Source organism: Varanus komodoensis, unplaced genomic scaffold (assembly GCF_004798865.1).
Source record: "Varanus komodoensis strain SLA01 unplaced genomic scaffold, ASM479886v1 scaffold4, whole genome shotgun sequence".
Lineage (NCBI taxonomy): Eukaryota > Metazoa > Chordata > Lepidosauria > Squamata > Varanidae > Varanus > Varanus komodoensis.
Genome location: NW_025335941.1, coordinates 27960632 through 27981361, shown reverse-complemented (window position 1 = coordinate 27981361; position 20730 = coordinate 27960632). Strand labels below are relative to the sequence as shown.

At 40.6% G+C, this 20730-nt stretch overlaps 1 protein-coding gene across 1 annotated transcript in view; it reads left to right on the top strand.

Moving 5' to 3' along the window:
• PTGFRN (prostaglandin F2 receptor inhibitor) overlaps window positions 1-17739 on the top strand; it is a 94520-nt gene extending 76781 nt beyond the window's left edge. The window contains exons 8-9 of the mRNA XM_044442472.1: window positions 12281-12586; window positions 14455-17739. Of these exons, the coding sequence (XP_044298407.1) occupies window positions 12281-12586; window positions 14455-14621 (473 nt within the window). The 3' untranslated portion in view covers window positions 14622-17739. The remainder of the gene's footprint in view (window positions 1-12280; window positions 12587-14454) is intronic.
• Window positions 17740-20730: the final 2991 nt, after the last annotated feature.

Sequence of the window (20730 nt, the reverse complement as noted above, 5' to 3'; positions counted from 1 at the left end):
ACACACACCGACCTGTGATTAACAGCTCTCACCTGTGCCAGAGGAGGGGGGCAGAGCAGGGCGTGCCGAGCACGTGCCGGCCAGGTGTGGTGCAGCGTGCCGGCAGTGGTCTTCTGGGCGGCATGGCGGCGGCAGGTCTTCCCAGATGGTAGGGTGAGCAGTCCGTGTCTCCGTGCGGCCGGCGGGTTGAAGCCTGCAGCTCCTCCTCCTCCACACCGCTCCCCCTGAGCGGCACAGCTCTCACCTGTGCCGGAGGGGGGGTGGAGCGGGGTGCGCCAAGCACGGGCCGGCCAGGTAGTGCCACGTAGTGCAGCTGGGCCGGCAGCGTGCCAGCGATGGTCTTCCAGGCAGCGCAGCGGTGGTGGTGGCAGGTCTTCCCGGGCGGTGGGGGTGAGCACTCCATCTCTCCGTGCGGCCGGCGGGTTAAAGCCCGCGGCTCCTCCTCCTCCGCAGCAGGTCTTCCTGGGCGGTGGGGGTGAGCAGTTTGTCTCTCCATGCGGCCGGCGGGTTAAAGCCCGCTGCTGCTTCTCCTCCGCACGCCTCCCCCTGAGTGGCACAGCTCTCACCTGCGCCGGAGGGGGTGGGGCAGAGCAGCACGCGCCGAGCGCGTGCCGGCCAGGTGGTGCCACGTGGTGCAGGCAGGCCGGCAGTGTCCCGGGTGTCGGGCACACACACATTTGCTCTATAAGACGCACAGACATTTCCCCTTCCTTTTGAGGGGGGAAAAAGTGTGTCTTACAGAGCGAAAAATACGGTACTCCCATTTGAGGGATGGGTAAATTAACTATGTATAATCTGTACCATAGGCTCATCATGAGTTAACGCATGAGTCTGTTCCATACTGTTTCTATATTAATGTGCAAGTGTCTGCAGTCCAGAAATAGCCACCTGCGTTCACATTGAGAGCAGGAATACTGAATAAAAAATACTGCAGATTTTTCATCTTGGTTTGTTTTCTGATAAACAGTATCTATTTTGGAGGGACTGCATTTGAATTATTTAAGTTCTTGGATTAAGCGGTGGCTTCTGCTACTGATACCTCAATAGCAGCTTTATGAAGCCTACTATTTGGCAGAGAATATATGCTTTTGAGCAACCTTTTCTATGGGCTACATTCACAGGGCTGTAAGAGTTGATATTTTTGTACGAGCAGTATATTAGAGAAGTCTAGTCTTCATTAGGCACAAGTAGCATCTCCTCTTGAGAGTTACAAAATATGCCATTTTTAGGACTGTATTTCAATGTACTTCTGGCATGTATTTGGAAGAAATATTCTTATCACATATGCATTAAGATGTAAAAAGCTGTATTCTGAACATATGAGGACTCAAAGTGAGCAGAGTGACTGGGTCATACATGCTGACCCCACTGCCTGCCTTTCCAGCCTGTCCTCTCTATTCAGTTGTTTCTTTGGTAAATGGGCAAAGTCTGAAAGGGCGTTCTGGTCACATTCCCTTAAATGTAAATAGAATTCCTCATGTAATCACAGACCCTACAGAGTTCCCAATCACAGAGAGAATATTCTACTTGTGTTCAGATGACTGTGACTAGAACTGGCTTTCAAACCTTGCCAATTCTATACAGCAACATCTGAACTGAGGCAAGTAGGGGCAATGTCCATGGCCTGAGTTCCTGAGCAGAGCTGGTGTATTCTTACAGTTGCTTGTGTGTTTAAATGCTTATGCTTTGATTTTGGTATTGGATATTAAAGCTTCCTCTGGTCTGTTTCAAAGGAATTATACTTTGGGCTGTGTTTTCTTCACAACTAAATAGCCTACTCTCTCCAAATACGTTTCCATCAAACATCTGGACTAGCAACCATATAGAAGATGTAGACTTTCTCACATATTTTATGGCTTTATCCTTTTGGTCAGCCAGTCTGCCTGTTTCATTTCCAGACCTTTTAAACACCTTTTTAAATTATAATGGCTGCTTCAGTTATTAATATTCTTCTAACAAAAGCATATGCATATATCCCATCGAAGGTGCCACTGACTACTCTGGTCTCTTTCTTTCTCACTCTCTCTCTCTCTGGTGCAAAACACTGTACTGAGGAGCCAACTCTATTTATTGAATTGTTGCTAATTCCTTGAATTGCTGCTAATTTGTATACTTTCTATGTAAATAGATATAGATGTTATAGCCACCTATGCTTGCATTACCACAGCTTCAGGAGTCATAGAATCACAAAGAATTTCCCCCAACAGCCTCTCCATCTTTGAGAATATATTTATGTATGCTTATTCAGAAATAATTCCTACTGTGTTCAAGGGGTGTTATTCTCATAGGACTGCAGCCTCAGTGACTGACTATACTGTGTTGCTTTATTTATTAGGTTATAATATCCCATATTGCAAAATATAAAAATGTTTTGATATCAAAATAGCAACAATCAGAAAGATTTCATATATTTGGGATATACTATCATTGTTTTTGGGGCAGAGGGACCTTGAGGCAGAATTGCTGAGAAAGTAATAGTTGCAGAAGGTAACTCCTTTTACAGGGTATGCCTGAGAGGGTGAGGAGGGTGGAGAATCTAAACTATGGACAAGAGAGATTGTAGATCAAAACATATTCATCTTCCCTATGAGTTTAGTCTCCCAGAGTGTTCAAGTGTAATTGGATCAAGTTAGTCAGAAATACAGAGCCTAGAAATAAGATGGATAGAAATGTGGGTAATGAATGGCTTGAGGGATTGGGACTATAGTATCTGGGACACTTCTATCCCTCTGGGCACAGACGCTGATAACTGATCTGGGTGAAGATGGATAGTTCCCATCTGGTGGATATCTCAGTCTTGGGCAGTGCCTCTGATTGGCTGTCCACACAACTTGAACAAAAAATAAATGAGCCAACCCCCCCCACCCCCGCACATGAAGTGTAATTGGCTTCCCTTCAGTTGTAGCAGATGCAGGGGATGCACAGATGATACAGGCTATCCAATAAAAATGATCCTGTTAGAACATAAGACTTGGGAAAAAATGCTCATGGTAACTTTTTGATCTGCAACAGAAACTAGAATAATGTAACATATAACTTTGTAACACGGACAAAGGTTTAGGATAAATTATAGTATCTCATGGCATCAAAGAATAAGTCTGGTAATCTGTGCAAAACAATCATCTCAATTACATTGTTTTGTTTTTGAGATGAGGAAGGTAACTTGCAAGCATAACAGAGGTTCAAACCCTTCTATTTTATCCCTAAACTGTATCTTTCTCCCTCTCTAATCTTTATGCTTGGTGAACTTTGACTTGTATTACCTATCATTTCCTGCAAACCAGAGAGTGGCTGTACTGCAGATAAGACTAGTATGTGCATAATCACCACCACCATGAAACTTTAGTAGTTTGGTTTTATAAATTTGAGAACCTTTTAGTCCCAAATGTGATCAAGCAGCTTTATTTGAAAGCTTCTTCAAATAGCCTGAGAAATTATACTATAGTGCCTATACATCTCTCGTTGCAGTACATTTTAATATTATTTTGTCTGTTCTTTGATTGATTTGCCCTTTTTGATATATTGTGTTTTGTATGTTAAATTATTGTTCTGCATTTTGTTCTTGGAATAAGCAGTACACACAGAAAGGCAGAAACTTAGCAAAGAAATAAACATTAATATTACAAGATATACAGTGAATAAATACCATACACAAGACTTCTTTACCACATCTATGAAAGTACCTTTCATCAGTCTAGGTAACTTGTTAAAATGTGGATAAGCATCATGCTATTTCAGTGTTCCCAAGAAAGCCCTGATCTGCACAGATGGGGCAACTTGCTATTTAAAGACCTTCTCCCATCAAGGACACATCCACTCTGTTTACAGATTGCAATAATAACCTTTTGGCTCTCAGAGTCTGACAGATGTGCCAGCCATGTTTATAGTAAATCTACTGTTTGTAGCTCTCACACTTGCTTTCCAGCTTGCAGGAGGGTATACTAGGACATTCACTGCAAGATGGTTGTATTAATTAAACTGCATCCTCAGCGACCAGCCTAATGAGGTTAAAAGTTCAGATCTGCTAATGGATTTATTATAAGATTGCTCAATGCAAATCCCCGCTGCCTCAGAGGATTTACTGATGGACTCTGACTACCTGTCATCCGGTGTTAGGAACTGAAATCAGTGTAAAGACAATCAAGGGATTTGTTCCTTAGACAAATTGGTGTAAGACACTTGTTTCTAATGACACACATCAGAAGTGCATATATAGGTGAAAGGTACACTGTACCAAATGCAATGCATGCTAAGGAGTGAGGTTTACAGTGGCACAGACAGTTGTATTAATACCTGGCAAGAGAACATGCTTGTCTTTAAGTTGCCTCAGTTTTAGGGGATTTTTTAATGAACAAACAAGTAACAAAAAGTTGCAGAACATGCAGGAGTGCTATTTAAGACACAGGGATAGCATTGTATTGGCACCTTGCAGACTTCACTTGCTAATAACCAGTATGTTTTGAGTAATTTCAGCAATGCTGTTTAACAATTAATTCATTTATTTATAACAAATGTATGTTGCCCCATAATGTGAAAGTGTTTACTGTTTTTTTAAATTTTGATTCATTCTATTTAAAACTTGTAAAGTTTTATATTATATTTTGATCATGCTGTATTTTAGGGTTTTAATTTCTGTGAACTGCCCTGAGAGTTTTGGCTATTGTTGTTGTTGTTAGCCGCAAAGTCATGTCCGATGCATTGTGACCCCATGGACAACATTCCTCCGGGCCTTCCTGTCCTCCACCATCTCCCGGAGTCCACCTAAGCTCACGCTGATTGCTTCAGTCACTCCATCTAGCCATCTCATTCTCTGCTGTCCCCTTCTTCTTTTGCCATCTATTGTTCCCAGCATTAGGCTCTCCTCCAGTGAGTCCTTCCTTCTCTTTAGGTGGCCAGAGTATTTGAGATTCATCTTCAGGATCTAGCCTTCTAAAGAGCAGTCAGGGTTGATCTCTAGGACTGACCAGTTTGATTGCCTCGTGGTCCAAGGGACTCACAGGAGTCTCCGCCAGCACCACAATTTAAAGGCCTCAGTTCTCGCTCAGCCTTCCTTATGGTCCAACTTTCACAGACCTACATTGCAACTGGGAAACCATAGCCTTGACTGTACGTACTTTGGTTGGCAGGGTGATGTCTCTGCTTTTTAGTATGCTGTCTAGATTTGCCATAGCTTTCCTCCCCAGAGCAAGTGTCTTTCAATTTCTTGACTGCATTCCCCATCTGTGGTGATCTTGGAGCCCAGGAAAATAAAATCTGTCACTACCTCCATTTCTTCCCTATCTGTTTGCCAGGAAGTGAAAGGACTGGATGCCGTGCACTTTTGCACTCTCTTCCTTCACCTGTATCAAGAGGCTCCTTAGTTCTTCTTCACTTTCTGCCATTAGAGTGGTATCATCTGCATATCTGAGGTTGTTGATATTCTCCCAGCAATCTTTAATTTCAACTGGTGATTCATCTAGCCCCGCCTTTCTCATGATGTGCTCTGCATATAAGTTAAATAGGCAGGGTGATAGTATACAGCCTTGCCGAACTCCTTTCTCAATTTTGAACCAATCACTGGTTCCATGTCCAGTTCTCACTGTTGTTGTTGACCTGCATACAGGTTTCTCAAGAGACAAATAAGATGGTCTGGTATCCGCATCTCTTTAAGAACTTGCCACAATTTGTTGTGATATACACAATCAAAAGGTTTAGCATAGTCAATGAAGCTGAAGTAGATGTTTTTCTAGAACTCCCTAGGTTTCTCCATGATCCAGCGTATGTTGGCAATTTGATTTCTAGTTCCTCTCCCTCTTCGAAATCCTGCCTGTACTTTTGGTAGTTCTTGGTCCACATACTGCTGGAGCCTAGCTTGTAGGATTTTGAGCCTAACTCTGCTAGCATGTGAAATGAGTGCAATGATGCGGTAGTTTGAATATTCTTTGGCATTGCCCTTCTTTGGGATTGGAATGTAAACTGACCTTTTCCAATCCTGTGGCCACTGCTGAGTTTTCCAAATTTGCTGGCATATTGAGTGTAGCACTTTTACTGCATCGTCTTTTAGGATTTGAATAGCTCAGCAGGAATACTGTCACCTCCACTAGGTTTGTTGTTGCTCCGACTTCCTAAGGCCCATTTGACTTCACATTCCAGGATGCCTGGCTCGAGGTCAGTGACCACCCCATCGTGGTTATTAAGCTCTTTCTTGTATAGTTCGTCTGTGTAATCTTGCCACCTCTTCTTAATCTCTTCTGCCTCTATTAGGTCCCTGCCATTTTGGTCCTTTATCATGCCCATCTTTGCATGAAACGTTCCCTTCATATCTCCAATTTTCTTGAAGAGATCTGTGATCCTCCCTATTCTATTGTTTTCTTCTATTTCTTTGCACTGTTCATTTAAGAAGGCATTCTTCTAGCTATTCTCTGGAATTCGGCGTTCAGTTGGATGTATCTTTTTCTCCCTTGTCTTTCGCTTCCCTTCTTTTCTCCACTATTTGTAAAGCTTCCTCAGACATCCATTTGCTTTCTTGCATTTCTTTTTCTTTGGGATGATTTTAGTTGCTACATCTTGTACAATGTTGCGAACCACTGTCCATAGTTCTTCAGGCACTCTATCAGATCTAATTTCTTAAATCCATTTGTCACCTCTACTGTGTATTCATCAGAGATAAGATTTAGGTCATACTTGAGTGGCCCAGTGCTTTTCCCTACTTTCTTCAATTTAAGCCTAAATTTTGCAACAAGAAGCTCATGATCTGAGCCACAGTCAGCTCCTGGTCTAGTTTTTACTGACTGTATAGAGCTTCTCCATCTTTGGCTGCAGAGCGCATAGTCAATCTGATTTCTGTTTTGGCCATCTGATGATGGCCATGTGTAGAGTCATCTCTTGGGTTGTTGGAAAAGAGTGTTTGCTATGACCATCGTATTCTCTTGACAAAATTCTACCAGCCTGTGCCCTGCTTCTTTTTGTACTCCAGGGTCAAACTTGCCTATTATTCCAGTTATCTTTTGGCTTCCTACTTTAGCATTCCAATCCCCCATGATGTTAAGGACATCATTTTTTGGAGTTAATTCTAGAAGGTGCTGTGGGCCTTCATAGCACTGGTCAACTTCATCCTCTTCAGCACCAGTGGTTGGGGCATAGACTTGGACTATTGTGATGTTGAATGGTTTTCCTTGGCTTCGAACTGAGATCATTCTGTCATTTTGGAGATTGTATCCCAGTACCGCCTTTCCGACTCTTTTATTGACTATGAAGGCTACTCCATTTCTTCTGAGGGATTCTTGCCTGCAGTAGTATACCTGATGGTCATCTGAATTAAATTCACCCATTCCTGTCCATTTTGTTCACTGATTCCTAAGATGTCGATGTTCAGTCTTGTCATCTCTTGTTTGACCACGTCCAGCTTACCTTGATTCATGGATCTTACATTTCAGGTTCCTATGGAGTATAGATTTTTACAGCATCAGGCTCTCCTTTCAGTACCAGATGCAACCGCAACTGAGTGTCCTTTCGGCTTTGACCCAGTCGCTTCATTCTTTCTGGCACTACTAGTACTAGCCCTCTGCTCTTCCCCAGTAGCATATTGGACACCTTTCAACCTGAGGGGCTCATCTTCCGGCATCATATCTTTTTGCCTTTTGGTACTGTCCATGGGGTTTTCATGGCAAAGATACTGGAGTGGGTTGCCATTTCCTTCTCCAGTGGATCACATTTTGTCAGAGCTCTCTGCTATGACCTGCCCATGGCCCTGCACGGCATAGCTCATAGCTTCATTGAGCTACGCAAGCCCCTTCACCATGGCAAGGTAGTGATCCATGAAGCAGTATAAAATTGTAACAGATAGAAAGAGAAAAGTTATCTGGGAAGCTTACCATAAATACACATGAAAACAATTTAAATTCAGAATAAGCATAAAATAAAAGGCAGCATAAAAACAAAAACAAAACTTGCAGTAACATCAAGATTAAAAAAACAATTTTTAAAACTGCTCAGGCTCACATGAATTGTTTAAAAGGTCTGGATGAATGGATAATGTGCCAGACATGACAAGGATGGCAGCAGGCAATCTTCTGGAAAGGCTCTTTCTGGTGATTATCTGCTTGGGGACACATGGCAGAACATGGTCTACCAAGTAAAGTGGTCTCCAGCTGTTTAAACCATAAAGGTTAAAAAATGGGATCATCTCTCCTTTTTCACTGTTCTTCTGAGAGGAAGGGACCCAAGTAGAGGCCATATAGACTGTGACAGACAGCCTGCTCTGCTAGTTGGAAAGTGCGTTCAGATCTCATGAACCATCTAAGTAGTCTTAGGCAAACCATTGAGTCATTCTCAACCCCTTCTGCAATATTGGGGATAATGCTGACTTGCTTTACTGCTGCAGCAGCAGGCATCAAGCAGACTGAGGCCATCATGTGCCCCCACCCCCACTGGTGCCCAGCCCTCCTGTTTTTTCCTGATTGCCTCTACCCTCATGTGCCTGCCACTGCCTCTGCTACCCAGGAAGAGCCCTATGTTCTGCTAGGCAACAGATGCATGGACATGACTGTCTCCATGCACCTCACTTTTCTCAGCATTAGGCCCCAGCTAACTCTCCAAACAATTCTTTGGTGGGCTGGTGGCAGCAGATTTGAATGAGAAATGTGTGAATGGGAATGATTTCCCCTTGCATGCCTGTTTGGCCACAGAATCTGCTTATGCTGGGAAATAGTGTGTAAGGAGAGTTAGTCCAATGCATCCTCTTTCCTAGCATAGTCAGTGGGAAGAGCGTGAGGATGACGCCTTTCCCTTCTCTGCACGATCTTCAGCTGGAATGTGGAGGCTGGGGGGCTGCACTTTAACGTCACCCAGCAACCTAAATCTGGTACATGCACAGTCAACTTGTCCAGCCTGTGCCACACACAGCACCCAAGGTTGTACAAGTTGCCCAGCCTTACCGGACAGGGTGGTTTTAAGGACTGCAACAGGATAATACACATTATGCAATTTTAAAGTATTTATTATTTACTTGTTTGTTATGTCACTTTTTCTCCAAGGAGCACAAGGCAGTGTACATGATAGTTTGTTCCATTTTATCCTCACAACCTTGAGAGTTGGTTAGTGATCCAAAGTCACACAGTGAGCTTCCTGGTCAAGTGAGGGCTAGAATTCAGGTCTCCTGCATCCCAGGCCAACATAGCAACTGCCAGCCCAGACTAGCTGTCCTGAAAGTTTCTCTTGAAACACTTGAAGGCATTACTCACATGAAGCCTTTTCAGTGGCAGCAGCCTTTGGAGTACTCTGCCATTTGTGGTTTGGGAGGCAGAAAGTATGGTAGTTTTAAAAGCCTCTTGAAAATGTTCTTGTTCACCTAAGTGTTTCCTGATCGGTTTAATTGTTATGGTATTCTTTTTTTGAATATTTTATTATTACCTTGTTTTTATATTGTTAAGTTGTCTTTTAATATAGTAAACAATATTAAAGCATTATAGGTAAATAAGATACCAATATTAAGATGTTTAGTTGTAGTCTTCATTCAGTGTGCTCTTAATAATTCTCTGGTGAGGCAACTACTCTTAAAGCCCTTCCACCAGCATGGGCATGCAGTCAGTGACCACCCACAAAGAGGTGTGCTGTTCATCTGAGGCTTCTGCTTTTGCTTCCAAGAAGCTAGTTGTGTGTTCATTCCTGTTTACCTTGTTTTAAATATTTGCTTGAGCTCTTCTTTACAAGCACATAAAGAGAATAGGAAAACATTGCATGATTTTTGGAAAAGCATAGCAATGCCAAAAGGAATATCTGATAGGCTAAACTGAAATGGTACAGATGGAATTTGTTGTTGTTGTTCTTATATTCCATCAAAACATGTCTAACCTACAGTAACCCTGTGAATGAAAGCTGTTCAAAAAGTCCTATCCATGGCAGTCTTACCCAGCTGTTCCTAGATCCAAGGATGTGAAGACCGTTTTGGAGTCAGTCCATCTCATCTTTGGTCTTCCTTTTCTTCTTCTGCCTTTGACTTTCCCTAGCAGATTTGTCTTCTCCAGCAAATCTTGCCTTCTCATGATACACCCACAGTATGACAGCCTCAGATTTGTCATTTTTACCTCTAGAAAAAGTTCTAGTTGTATTTGATATAGGACCCAATTCATTGTCTTTCTGTTCAGAATATTCAGAAAGCTCCTCTACAACAACCATATTTCAAATGCATCAATTTTCTTCCTGTCAGTTTTCTTCACTGCCCAGTATTCACACCCTTAAATAGTGATTAGGAATGCAATGGAATGAATTATATTGGCTGTGGTGTCCAGTGAAACATCCTTACACTTGATGATCTTTTCCAGTTCTTTCATTGCTGCCACTGAAGAAGTCTCAGTCTTCTTCAAATTTCTTGACGTAGTCTCCCTTTGAATTTACAGCTGAGCCAAGGCAGACAAAATATTTCACAATTTTAGTTTTTTCAATGTGGACCTTAACATTATATAAGTTTTTTGTATCCATGATCTTTGTTTTCTTAATGTTCAGCTGCCGTCCTGCCTTTTCACTTTCTTTTTTCATTTTCATCAGGAGTTGTTTCAAGTTATTGTTGCTTTCTGCCAGATGGCATCATCTGTGGATCTTAAATTAGTGATGTCTCTTCTACCAGTATTCACTCCTGTTTCCTCTGAGCCGAATCCAGCTTTTCTTATTATATGTGTGTGCAGACTGAAGAGATAGGGAGATAAAATACATCTTTGTATGATACCTTTGCCTATAGGAAACCATTATGTTTCTTCAAGTTTTGGCCTTACAGTAGCTTCTTGTCCACAGTACAGGGTATACAATGGGAGGGTCAAGTGCTGAGGCACACACATTCCTTCTAGGACCATCTGTAACTTCTTGTGCTCCACTTAGTCAAAGGCTTTGCTGAAGTCTATAAAGCATACACTAATCTTCCTCTGAAATTCTTTGGTGCACTCCATTAACCAACATATATTTGCAATATGATCTCTTTCAGCATCTGAAACTGGAGCATAAACTTGAATGATGCTTATGTCAATAGGTTTTCTACTAATTCTGATTAATATAATTTGGTCAGATTTGGCATTGTAACCCTTTAGTGACTGCGCTACATTTTGCTTTAGTATTAGAGCTACTCCATTTCTTCTGAGTTTTTTCTTTGTGTTTGACTGAAAATGCCCCATTTCAGCTCACTTTAGTTTACTCATATGAAGTATTGTAATGTTCAGCTATTCTATTTCTTGTTTTATGGTTTCCAGTTTGCCCTGGTTCATACTTCCAGTCGATCCGTGTTCTTATTGTTTGTATTCTGCAGCACTGGACTTTCCTTTTACCTCCATGCATGCTAAACACAAGTTTTCCTTTTGGCTTTGATCTTGTTGCATCATTAGTGGCAGTTCTATTTGTAATTTCCCTTTCTTCTTCCCCAGTAGCTCTCATTAAGTACCTTTCAAATGCAGGGTATCATCTTCTGGCCCTATCTATTGTTCCATTTTGGATTGCTTCCTTATAAGATTTTCAAGGTAAGAAGATAGAGAAGAAGATTACCGTTGCTTTCTTCTATGCAGTACTAACCAGAGTTAGTTTGGATGTCACTGCCATTGTCTGTGAAAGACACTGCCCTACCAGTGTTGCATTCAGCTACTGCTGCTGTCTAGTAGCTGTTCTTCAGAAGTTACTCCACCCCCATTAAAGAGATCTATTCTCTTCTGCTGGTGTGGCCATTAGAGGGTGAATGCATGTTAGTTTGGTGCCTCAGCTTTCCTTTCTGCCTTGGATGACCCTGCTAGGAAACCAGCCTAGTGAAACAGTCTGGCCTATATATGGTCTCTGTGTGTGTATGTACAGGATCTTGGGGAAAGGAACTTTCTGTTCAATGAGAAGATGGGGACAAAAATATTGGGGTGATTATGTCAGAACAGTTCTTGGGACATACTTGTGTGATCATGTAGTGAGTTCAGTAAATTGTAATGTATCGTAGCTAGAGATTAATAAAGTACACAGCCCTTTGAAATTCTCTTACGTTTCTGTCACCCTTTAGCAGAGTATCTGGGTAGGACCATCCAAGAACTCTGCTACAGATTGTGCTTCTTACACTAATCATCTTAATTATTTTTCCTGAACCTGACAAGCTTGGAATTCAGGTTATAGCTTAGAAATTAGACCATACATTACTGAATATGGCTAAATCTATGCAGTTACGTAAACTCTGTGAACAGCAAGAGGAATTTCTGTAACCCCTGACTTTGCTTAAGAGCTACTTTTTAAGTGTTGTTATTAGTGATAGCTACCCTTATCTTGATTTTTGTGTTTTCACTTTCAGATGACATGTCTTTTGATGTTGCCTGGTTTGCCATGCGCTCAGTTGCAATAGACAGAGACTCAGTTTTTCTAGCTTCATTGGATCGGAATGGGATAGTAACCCAGGCCAGGAGAAATGGGAGCAGTGATGTCAGTTTGGAGAGAATCAGTCACCTGGAATACCGTCTTAGAGTTCATGGCTGCGAGGACCAAGACTTTGGCAACCATTACTGCTTGGTAACTCCCTGGGTCCGATCAGCTGCGGGTGTATGGCAACGGGAGATGGAAATCAAATCTAAGCCAATACTTGTCACTGTGAAAATGGATGGTAAGGGTGCCTTCAGTCTTCTTTGTGGCATCCACAGTTGTTGTTGGCAATCAGTCTACCCACTGAGTCTTTAAGTTTCTGCTATTATTGTTGTTATGTATGGATCGTCATTCTTGTGTAGCAGTAAATGATGTTCCAGTGGAAAGCAGACACAACTACTAGAATGCAATTACATAATGGTATGCAATTTAAATTTTCATGGTACTAGTTGCCCTGCTTTACAAACACATTCATTGTTCTTTCACAATACTGTGTACTGGTCAGTAAGGCTGCTGACCAGTGCAACATACCATGATCACATCATCCCACTCCATACTAGTAGTTAAGTGTTTGCTGGGCTTAGTTCAAGTTCTTGTATTTAACAGTTGAAACAATTAAAACTGTAATTGACTTAGGTGCTAGATATCTGGAGGACTTAATATGAGTCAGCCTGGTTATTTAGATCAACAAGAAAGTCCCTTGTTTGTCAGGGATGCAAGAAAGGACCTTCTCCCACATTGCTCTTTGGAACATAGTCCCTTTGGAGTTGTGACTGGTCTCCTTCCTCACTGAATTCAGGAAAAGGGTCAAGAAGCATATTTTTGGCCTTTATTTATTTATTCATTCATTCATTCAAAACATTTGCATGCCACCCACTGCACCCAGCACCTCTAGGCAGCTCACAATCAAATTAAAACCATTTTAAAAACTAAAAACAGAGATTTTTATTCCAGGTCACGATGTTTTGCTGAATTTCAGTGGTGGTGTTTTAATGCTTCACTTTCATGGCAATTGACTCACTTATTTAGTTGCCCTTATTTAGACTGAAGGGATGCAGGTGGCGCAGTGGCTTAAACTGCTGTGCTGCTGAGCTGGTTGATTGAAAGGTTGCCGGTTCGAATCTGCACAACGGAGTGAGTTCCTGTTGCTCCGTCCGAGCTCCTGCCAGCCTTGCAGTTCGAAAGCATCCAAATGCAAGTAGATGAAAAGGTACCCCTGCAGTGGGCAGGTAACAGCATTCCGTGCACTTCGGTGTTTAGTCATGCTGGCCATATGACCACGGAGACTGTCTGTGGACAAACGCTGGCTCCCTCGGCTAGGAAACGGAGATGAGCACCGCCCCTTAGAGTCAGACATGACTGGACTTAATGTCAACGGGAAACCTGTACCTGTACCTATATTTAGACTGAAAGAGAAACTTGCATTCATTTGACTGCTTAGCTGCTCAATTGGAAGGTTTTTTAATGTGATCCTTGCTTTAGATACTGATGCATAAGAGTAGCTGACAGATTCAACATTGTGTGTTTTCTCAGAAGGAAGCTGGAACTCCATCAACACTTTTAAGAATCTCTTAAAAGTGAGATTCTTTAACGCAAGAGAACTTTAAAGGGCTGTGTCCTTTATTAATCTCTAACCTCCCAGGTTAATTTAAATAACAAGCAATTGGACATAAGAAAATAACAATGTTCATGAATGCCTGACAATTTGAATATTCAACATATTGGAAATAACTTGTCATGTTGTGCAAATCCAGGTGGTAAAAGTTGTGTACGGATTAAACCACCTTTGCATAACCCACAGTTTGTTCTTGAGTTATACAAGTTTAGCCCTCACACAGCCTCCACTGCCTGAGTTTATATGACAAGAACAACAGCCAGGCATTTGATAAAGAAAATGGCTGCCTGCACACACTGGCATATGCCACAACAAGCTATTTGATTGTGCAAAGTGGCCCAGTGTTTTCAACAGATAACAAGGACATGCATTACTTTTCTTATCTACACCCAATTAGATTTGAAATAGCTCTGTTCTCTTTAGTTAACAAAGAAATGTTTGTCCTGTCGCTGTGGATTATACATAACATTTTTCCCCTTCTCTTTTTCTGTCAGTGCTGAATGCTTTCAAATATCCACTGTTGATTGGCATTGGTCTGTCCACAGTCATTGGACTCTTATCCTGTCTGATTGGTTACTGCAGTTCCCGTTGGTGTTGCAAGAAAGAAGTTCAAGAAACAAGGCGAGAGAGACGCCGACTTATGTCTATGGAAATGGACTAAATATGATCCCAAGAGGTGGATGTACACGTTTTGGGGAGTGAAGGGATTTTGGAAGCCTATGGCTACTCAGACTTGTGTCTGTCAAACCAAAATACCCTGACAACAAAACCATCTGATCTTGTCCTGGGCCTACAGCTGCTCTTTTTTCTACCAGTGTTTCACATTGAGAGCACATGTTGTGTTCGTCTGCGTTTAGCTCTTCTTCCAATGGCACTTCTTATAGGGATAGTTTTTCTCACAGTCAAACTGTTCCACAGTGTTCTTCCAACAGGCCTTTAGCTGAGATCGACTATCAAAACTTGTATTCATAAAGTATTTTTCTTTGGTGTTGAATAGGAAGATAGAAGAGTTCAGAGAAAATAACTGACTTCCTTATGACCAGCTGACCTCTAGTTAACATCTCTAGAGAAGGAAGGGAGTTGTTTCCATAATTTAGACATATCTAATGGAGAAATACCCTTTCTTATTGATGGAATTGGCATTCACACTAAGCTAAAATGTGGATTGTAGTCTCTGAGGCCTGTATTTTCAAAATGGCGCTGATTTAGCGCCCTGAAAACTGTCCCTTAGAAAACAGACAACAGTGCACACCTTCTGCTATAGTTCCATCCACCACACTTCCACTGTGCTTCATATAGTATCCACTATTATTCTGGTAAGAGGTATTTAAATATCTCTGCCCTGCTTGTTACTAAAGATTTCAACAAGAAGTTCTAGCAAATTCACTATGTTGGCTGCTTTTGCCTAATGAATGCTTCATCCCTTGAAACTGGATGGAGACTGCTAGATGTTCTTATATAGATCACAGGCCCAAGAACCTGGTGACCAGAAGGTCTAAAATTGAGGTAGAAATTCTGCTTATCCGGACAACCCTAAATTGGGGGCAAAGCTTTGGCTGATTGCAGCTAATAGTGTGATGTGAACTGTGAGAAAGTAAGGTGAGCCATAACAGAGAACCCCACAGACCAGCAAACAAGTAATCCACACCTTGTGGTTGCATAAAGTTAAACATATTATGAGATCTTCAACTAGATTTTGACATTGCAGAAATTGGTAATTGTAACTCAGGGTAAGGATGAGAAAGGATGAATGAAATGGATAAAATTCATGTGGAAGAGAACGCTGTTTTCCTGAATATTATTTGTGCACGTCACAATGCCGAGGCCTACAAACTACAAAGTCCATTCAGTAGGAATATGATAAATTATCAATCATGGGACTCTTCATTGCTATAATAGAGAGACCTAGACCTTGTCTTCCATATACCCTTTTTCTCTCACATTCAAGGAGGTGCCCCTGTAAGGAAGCTTCTTCATCTTTCCGTGCAGCTAGTATTTCTAAGCAATAAGAAGTCAGATCATTGGTATATTACAAAAAGCATTTGTTAAACATACATGACTTGACTCAAACTAAGATTGAAAATTCAAGGAACAAGCAAATAACTATCCTTCTCTATTGTGCTTGAGGATTAAGAGCAAATGCTGTTCATCTGCCCAAGTACATTGATCAATGTGAATTGAATGGCACTGTACACAGGGGGGGCATGCAGAATGTTATGCATTTAGACAGACCAGTGTAAAAATTTCCTGTTTAAGTGGTCCATTTTGTATATTCATCTGAAGGTATGGAAAATAAGCACAAATCACCAGTTTGTGCATAGTTTCCCATTCAGCTTGCATTGACTCCATTTATAATTCTTAAAAATCCATCTTGACATCAAGCTCACGAACGAAAACTTAAGGTTAACTCTAATCTGCAATGTTCTTGGGGGAGTGTCAAACCATAACCATGCTGGGAAACTGTCTTTTTTAAACTATGCAGTATCTGCTGAATTATTTGTGTCCCCTTTCAGTAATTATGGTGCTGGCTCATGCCCCTATTACCTAATGTGGTTAAGTTTGTGAGAATAGCTCAGTTTGAAGGCTTTAATTCGGAGATATCCAAACTGAGGTTCCAGAAAGAATGTTGACCTTGAGAGCTGTAGGAATTCACTGGAAATCTGAGAACTCATAAAGTGAGTAGAATCAACAGAGTTGGAGCCATCCAAAAGTTTGAGGTGGCTGAGCACAATGGCCTGCCCTTTGAAGGGGCTTCTCCTGGAGAAACTGCATTGTACTTCATATTCTGAGTGTTGCCCCAGTTAGCTTACATGGTTTAATTTGGAATACCACCCATCTAAACATCCCAGACATCCTAACATTTTATGTTATGATCTAATATTCCAGTTGCTTTTTCTACTTTGTAAGTTCAGATTTTTTTAAAGAAAAGTCAAGAAACAATTATTTAAAGCACAAATTACTTCATGCATGTTTTATGTCTTGTGTCTTTCTGCTCTCACATTGAGGAATAAATATTTTAATGCAATAATTGTGGAATAATTGAGCCCAGGAAAGTTTAATTCTACGTAAACACTTGTTGCATGCTGGCATTTTCTCTCTATGGAAAGAAACTCAGGGTTATCTTGGTTAAGGAATTCCTTGCCTTTTATAGCAGGCTTCCTGACCCACATGTTGCCCACTCTTCCTAGTTCATAGGGCAATTATTTCCCTTTAAAATGAAATTGGCTTGTAGGTCCCAAAGCCTTCCTTTTGATTTGAGTTGATGCTTCATCCCCTGTATTTAACTATTTCAATAGTACCATTGCAACAGTCTCCTTCCAATTGTGCCAATTTTATATTATTCCTCTTTTTAAAAAGTAGAACTTCTGTCTCTAGAAAACATTTGTCACTCCTGTTTTGTGTTAACTCTCTCCGGTATCTCTGTGGAGAAAGAATTGTATGGGATTCAGTTAGATGTTTAGCAGTGCTTGTAAGAGTTGCAATCATGGAATAAACAGTCAAGTATTCTAAGGGCTTCTGTCAATCCTGATTTGTCTCTTTCCATGCTTCCAGCTCACAGTTGGGAATTCAGGACACTTGGAACTTAAATCGGGTATCATTTCCAAAGTAGCTTACTTCAAGGATCAGAAATATTTTTGTTTTGAAGAGAGGTTTTAGGCACAGCTCTGGAAGCTTTTAAAGAAACATGTTCAGCAAGGTTTTGGAAGAAAGGAGTTGAACAGTTGTAATGATGCTGTGTAATGTGTTTTTTTTTACATTGAAAATAAATTGTCTTTTTATAAAAACCATGGTCTGTGGTCATTACGTGGAACTAACTGAAGGCTTTTTACTATAGATACAGTATTCAGTGGACCTGATGTTTTCCACTGAATGAAGTGGTATAATATTCCATTTCATACAAAGGAAAATGAATTAGTGATGGACCTGCTGAATGCATTCAAATGCTAGAGTCAAAAGTACAAATTCCTAATTTGGGCCTTGATCGGTGCTATTGCACTTTTGATATTGCTTCCTTCTATTATAAGACAACACATGTCATGGTTTATCATTAGAGTCCCAGTTACTCTAGTACATTTTTTGTTTGTTTTGTTTTTGGTAGTCCTATGACCACCAGGAGAAACTATGACAGTTTAGCTATTAATAGCTCCAGCATTACTTTAACTTGTATGAAATTCTTTTTTCCTTTTGCAACTTCTGATAATTTGTGGCATCGTTATCCCCTTCCATATTCCAGTTTATGATTATAACCAAATGTATACTCCATAGTTCAAATTTGTTTCCTCCTCCACCTGCACACTACTGCTACTATTCCTACCATCTTTCTGGAGAACCCAAAAGCTTGGGCAAAATTACATGACCTTTTGAGTAGGCTTAATAAAGGTATTATTTTTATTTAAACGTCATTTTAATTGTTAACAATATTTACTTATTTATCTGGCCAAGGCGACTTCTTTTCTTTTATAACTTTTCTTTTATAACTTCTTTTATATCGTTTATATTTTTTATTTATATTATTAATTTTAATTTTATATTGTTATTTTTATATTGCATTGTATTTTATTGTGTTGTAAGCTGCCCCGAGCTTCGGCAAGGGGCGGCATAGAAATGTTATAATAATAATAATAATTATGGTAATACAAATTTTGGAAACAGCAATTGCAGTCATATCCAATTTAATATACATTTATGTGAAAAATTTCTGAAGCGGTCCAACACAGTCACACTTGACTTCAAAAGACGAAACTTTTCTAAACTGAGGCGAATGGTTAAAAGTTAAAAAGGGGAGATTACTCGAAATCACAATAATAAAAGATCAGATACTATGTATATCACAAGTTAGGAATGGTAGCACAAAGTCCAAGAAGTTGAACTTGTAGTGCATAGGAACCTGTAAGATGAAAGAAAACTTTCTTAAGAATATGTAATTTTCCCAAAAACGGAAAACAAAAAGGAGTACAAACTTGCAAAAGGGATATGCAATGAAACAATAAGAGAAACAAAAAAGCATTTTGGAGAATGTAGTGCTTTGTTACAACAACAAAGAATTCTTTAAATATATCCAGAAGTAGGAAACCAGTTAGAGAGGTAGTTGAACCATTGGATAAGAATGAACTTAAAGGAGCACTAAAGGAGGATAACAGGTTTTCTGAGAAACTAAAATTCTTTTTAATGGCCTTCACAGCAGAGAATACAGGACCTCTGAGGATAACTGTTCCTGAACTGATGCTTTCAAGAAAGGAGTCGGAGGAACTAAGGCAGATGGTAGTGACAAAAGCAGAAATTCTCAACCTTATTGACAAATGGAAAGTTAATAAATCAGCAGGCCCAGATGGTATTGATCCTAGAGTTCTTAAAAAGCTGAAATATGACATTGCTGACCTTCTTACAGAAATACATAACATGTCCCAAAGAGCAGCCTCCATACCACAGAACTGGAGAATGGTCAATTTAAAAATAAAAAAGGATTCACAGGCCATCTGTGAAATTGCAGGTTAGTTTTCTTAATATCTGTTCTAGATATATTAGTTGAAAGCATTAGTGGAGACAGAATCCATAAACATATATAAGGACAAACCACCATGAAAAAGAATCAGCATAGCTTCTGCAAAGGTAAGTCCTGTCTTTAAACTTTCAGAGATTTTCAAGAATGTCAATACACACAGGGGCAGGAGTGATCCAGCAGGCATTGTTTATTTAGACTCCCAACAAGACTTCAACAAGCCCATCACCAGTGGCTCCTACATAAGCAGTCAGAGAATGAGAGGGGTTCAATAACTGATTAAAGAATAGAAATCAAAGAATAGGAATAAATGGTGATTTCTTCTGATGGAGGGACATGAGCAGTGGAGTCCCACGGGGATCTGTACTAGGATCAATACTTTGCAACTTAAATAAATGATTTAGAAATAGGAATGAGCAGAGAGAGGGTCGAGTTTGTTGGTGGGATTAGTATGTTAAAACTAAAAGAGATTGTGAAGAGCTCCAAAGGCATCTCTCCAAATTGTGAAAATGGGCATCAAAATAGCAAATGTAGTTCAATGCAAGCAAATGTGAAGTAATGCATTTTGAGACCAAAAATCCCAACTTCAAGTATAGACTGATGGGACTTGAGCTAGTAGTGACTGACCAAGAAAAGGATCTTGTAGTTATGATTGGCGGCTTGATGAAAATGCGGACCCATCTGCTGTAACAAAGGTAAACTACATATTAGGCATAAATGGGAAAGGAACTGAAAATAAACATGTCAATATCATACTGCCCTCGTTAAATTTATGATACCACTGCACTTAGATTATTGTATATAGTTCTGGTTGCCACACCTAAAATAGGATATTTTACACTGGAAAAAGTGAAGAAAGGAGCAACTCAACTGATCAAGGGGTTGCAGAAACATCCCTATGAGGAAAGGTTACAACAGCTGAGAATATTCAGCTTAGAAAAAGGTGAGTACACCTTTTGCACGCAAGCCACCTCCTATTTCACTTCATTTCTTTCAGTGCCAAGGTATACCATGGAGTTGGATGAGCTGTACCTCCAGAGAAGGTGCTCGGGGATCACCATGTCAATTGCCTGGGCCACCTCTGTGTTCCAGAGATTCACAAGGGTTTCAAAAGGACCATCATAACAGAAAGGCACAGAATTATGCATGATGTGAAGAAGGTGAATAGGTAGCCACTTCTCTCCCTCTCCCATAATGTAAGAGCCTGGGGTCATCCCATGAAGTTGGAGTTTAAGGCCAGATAAAAGCAAGTACTTCTTCACACAGGCCA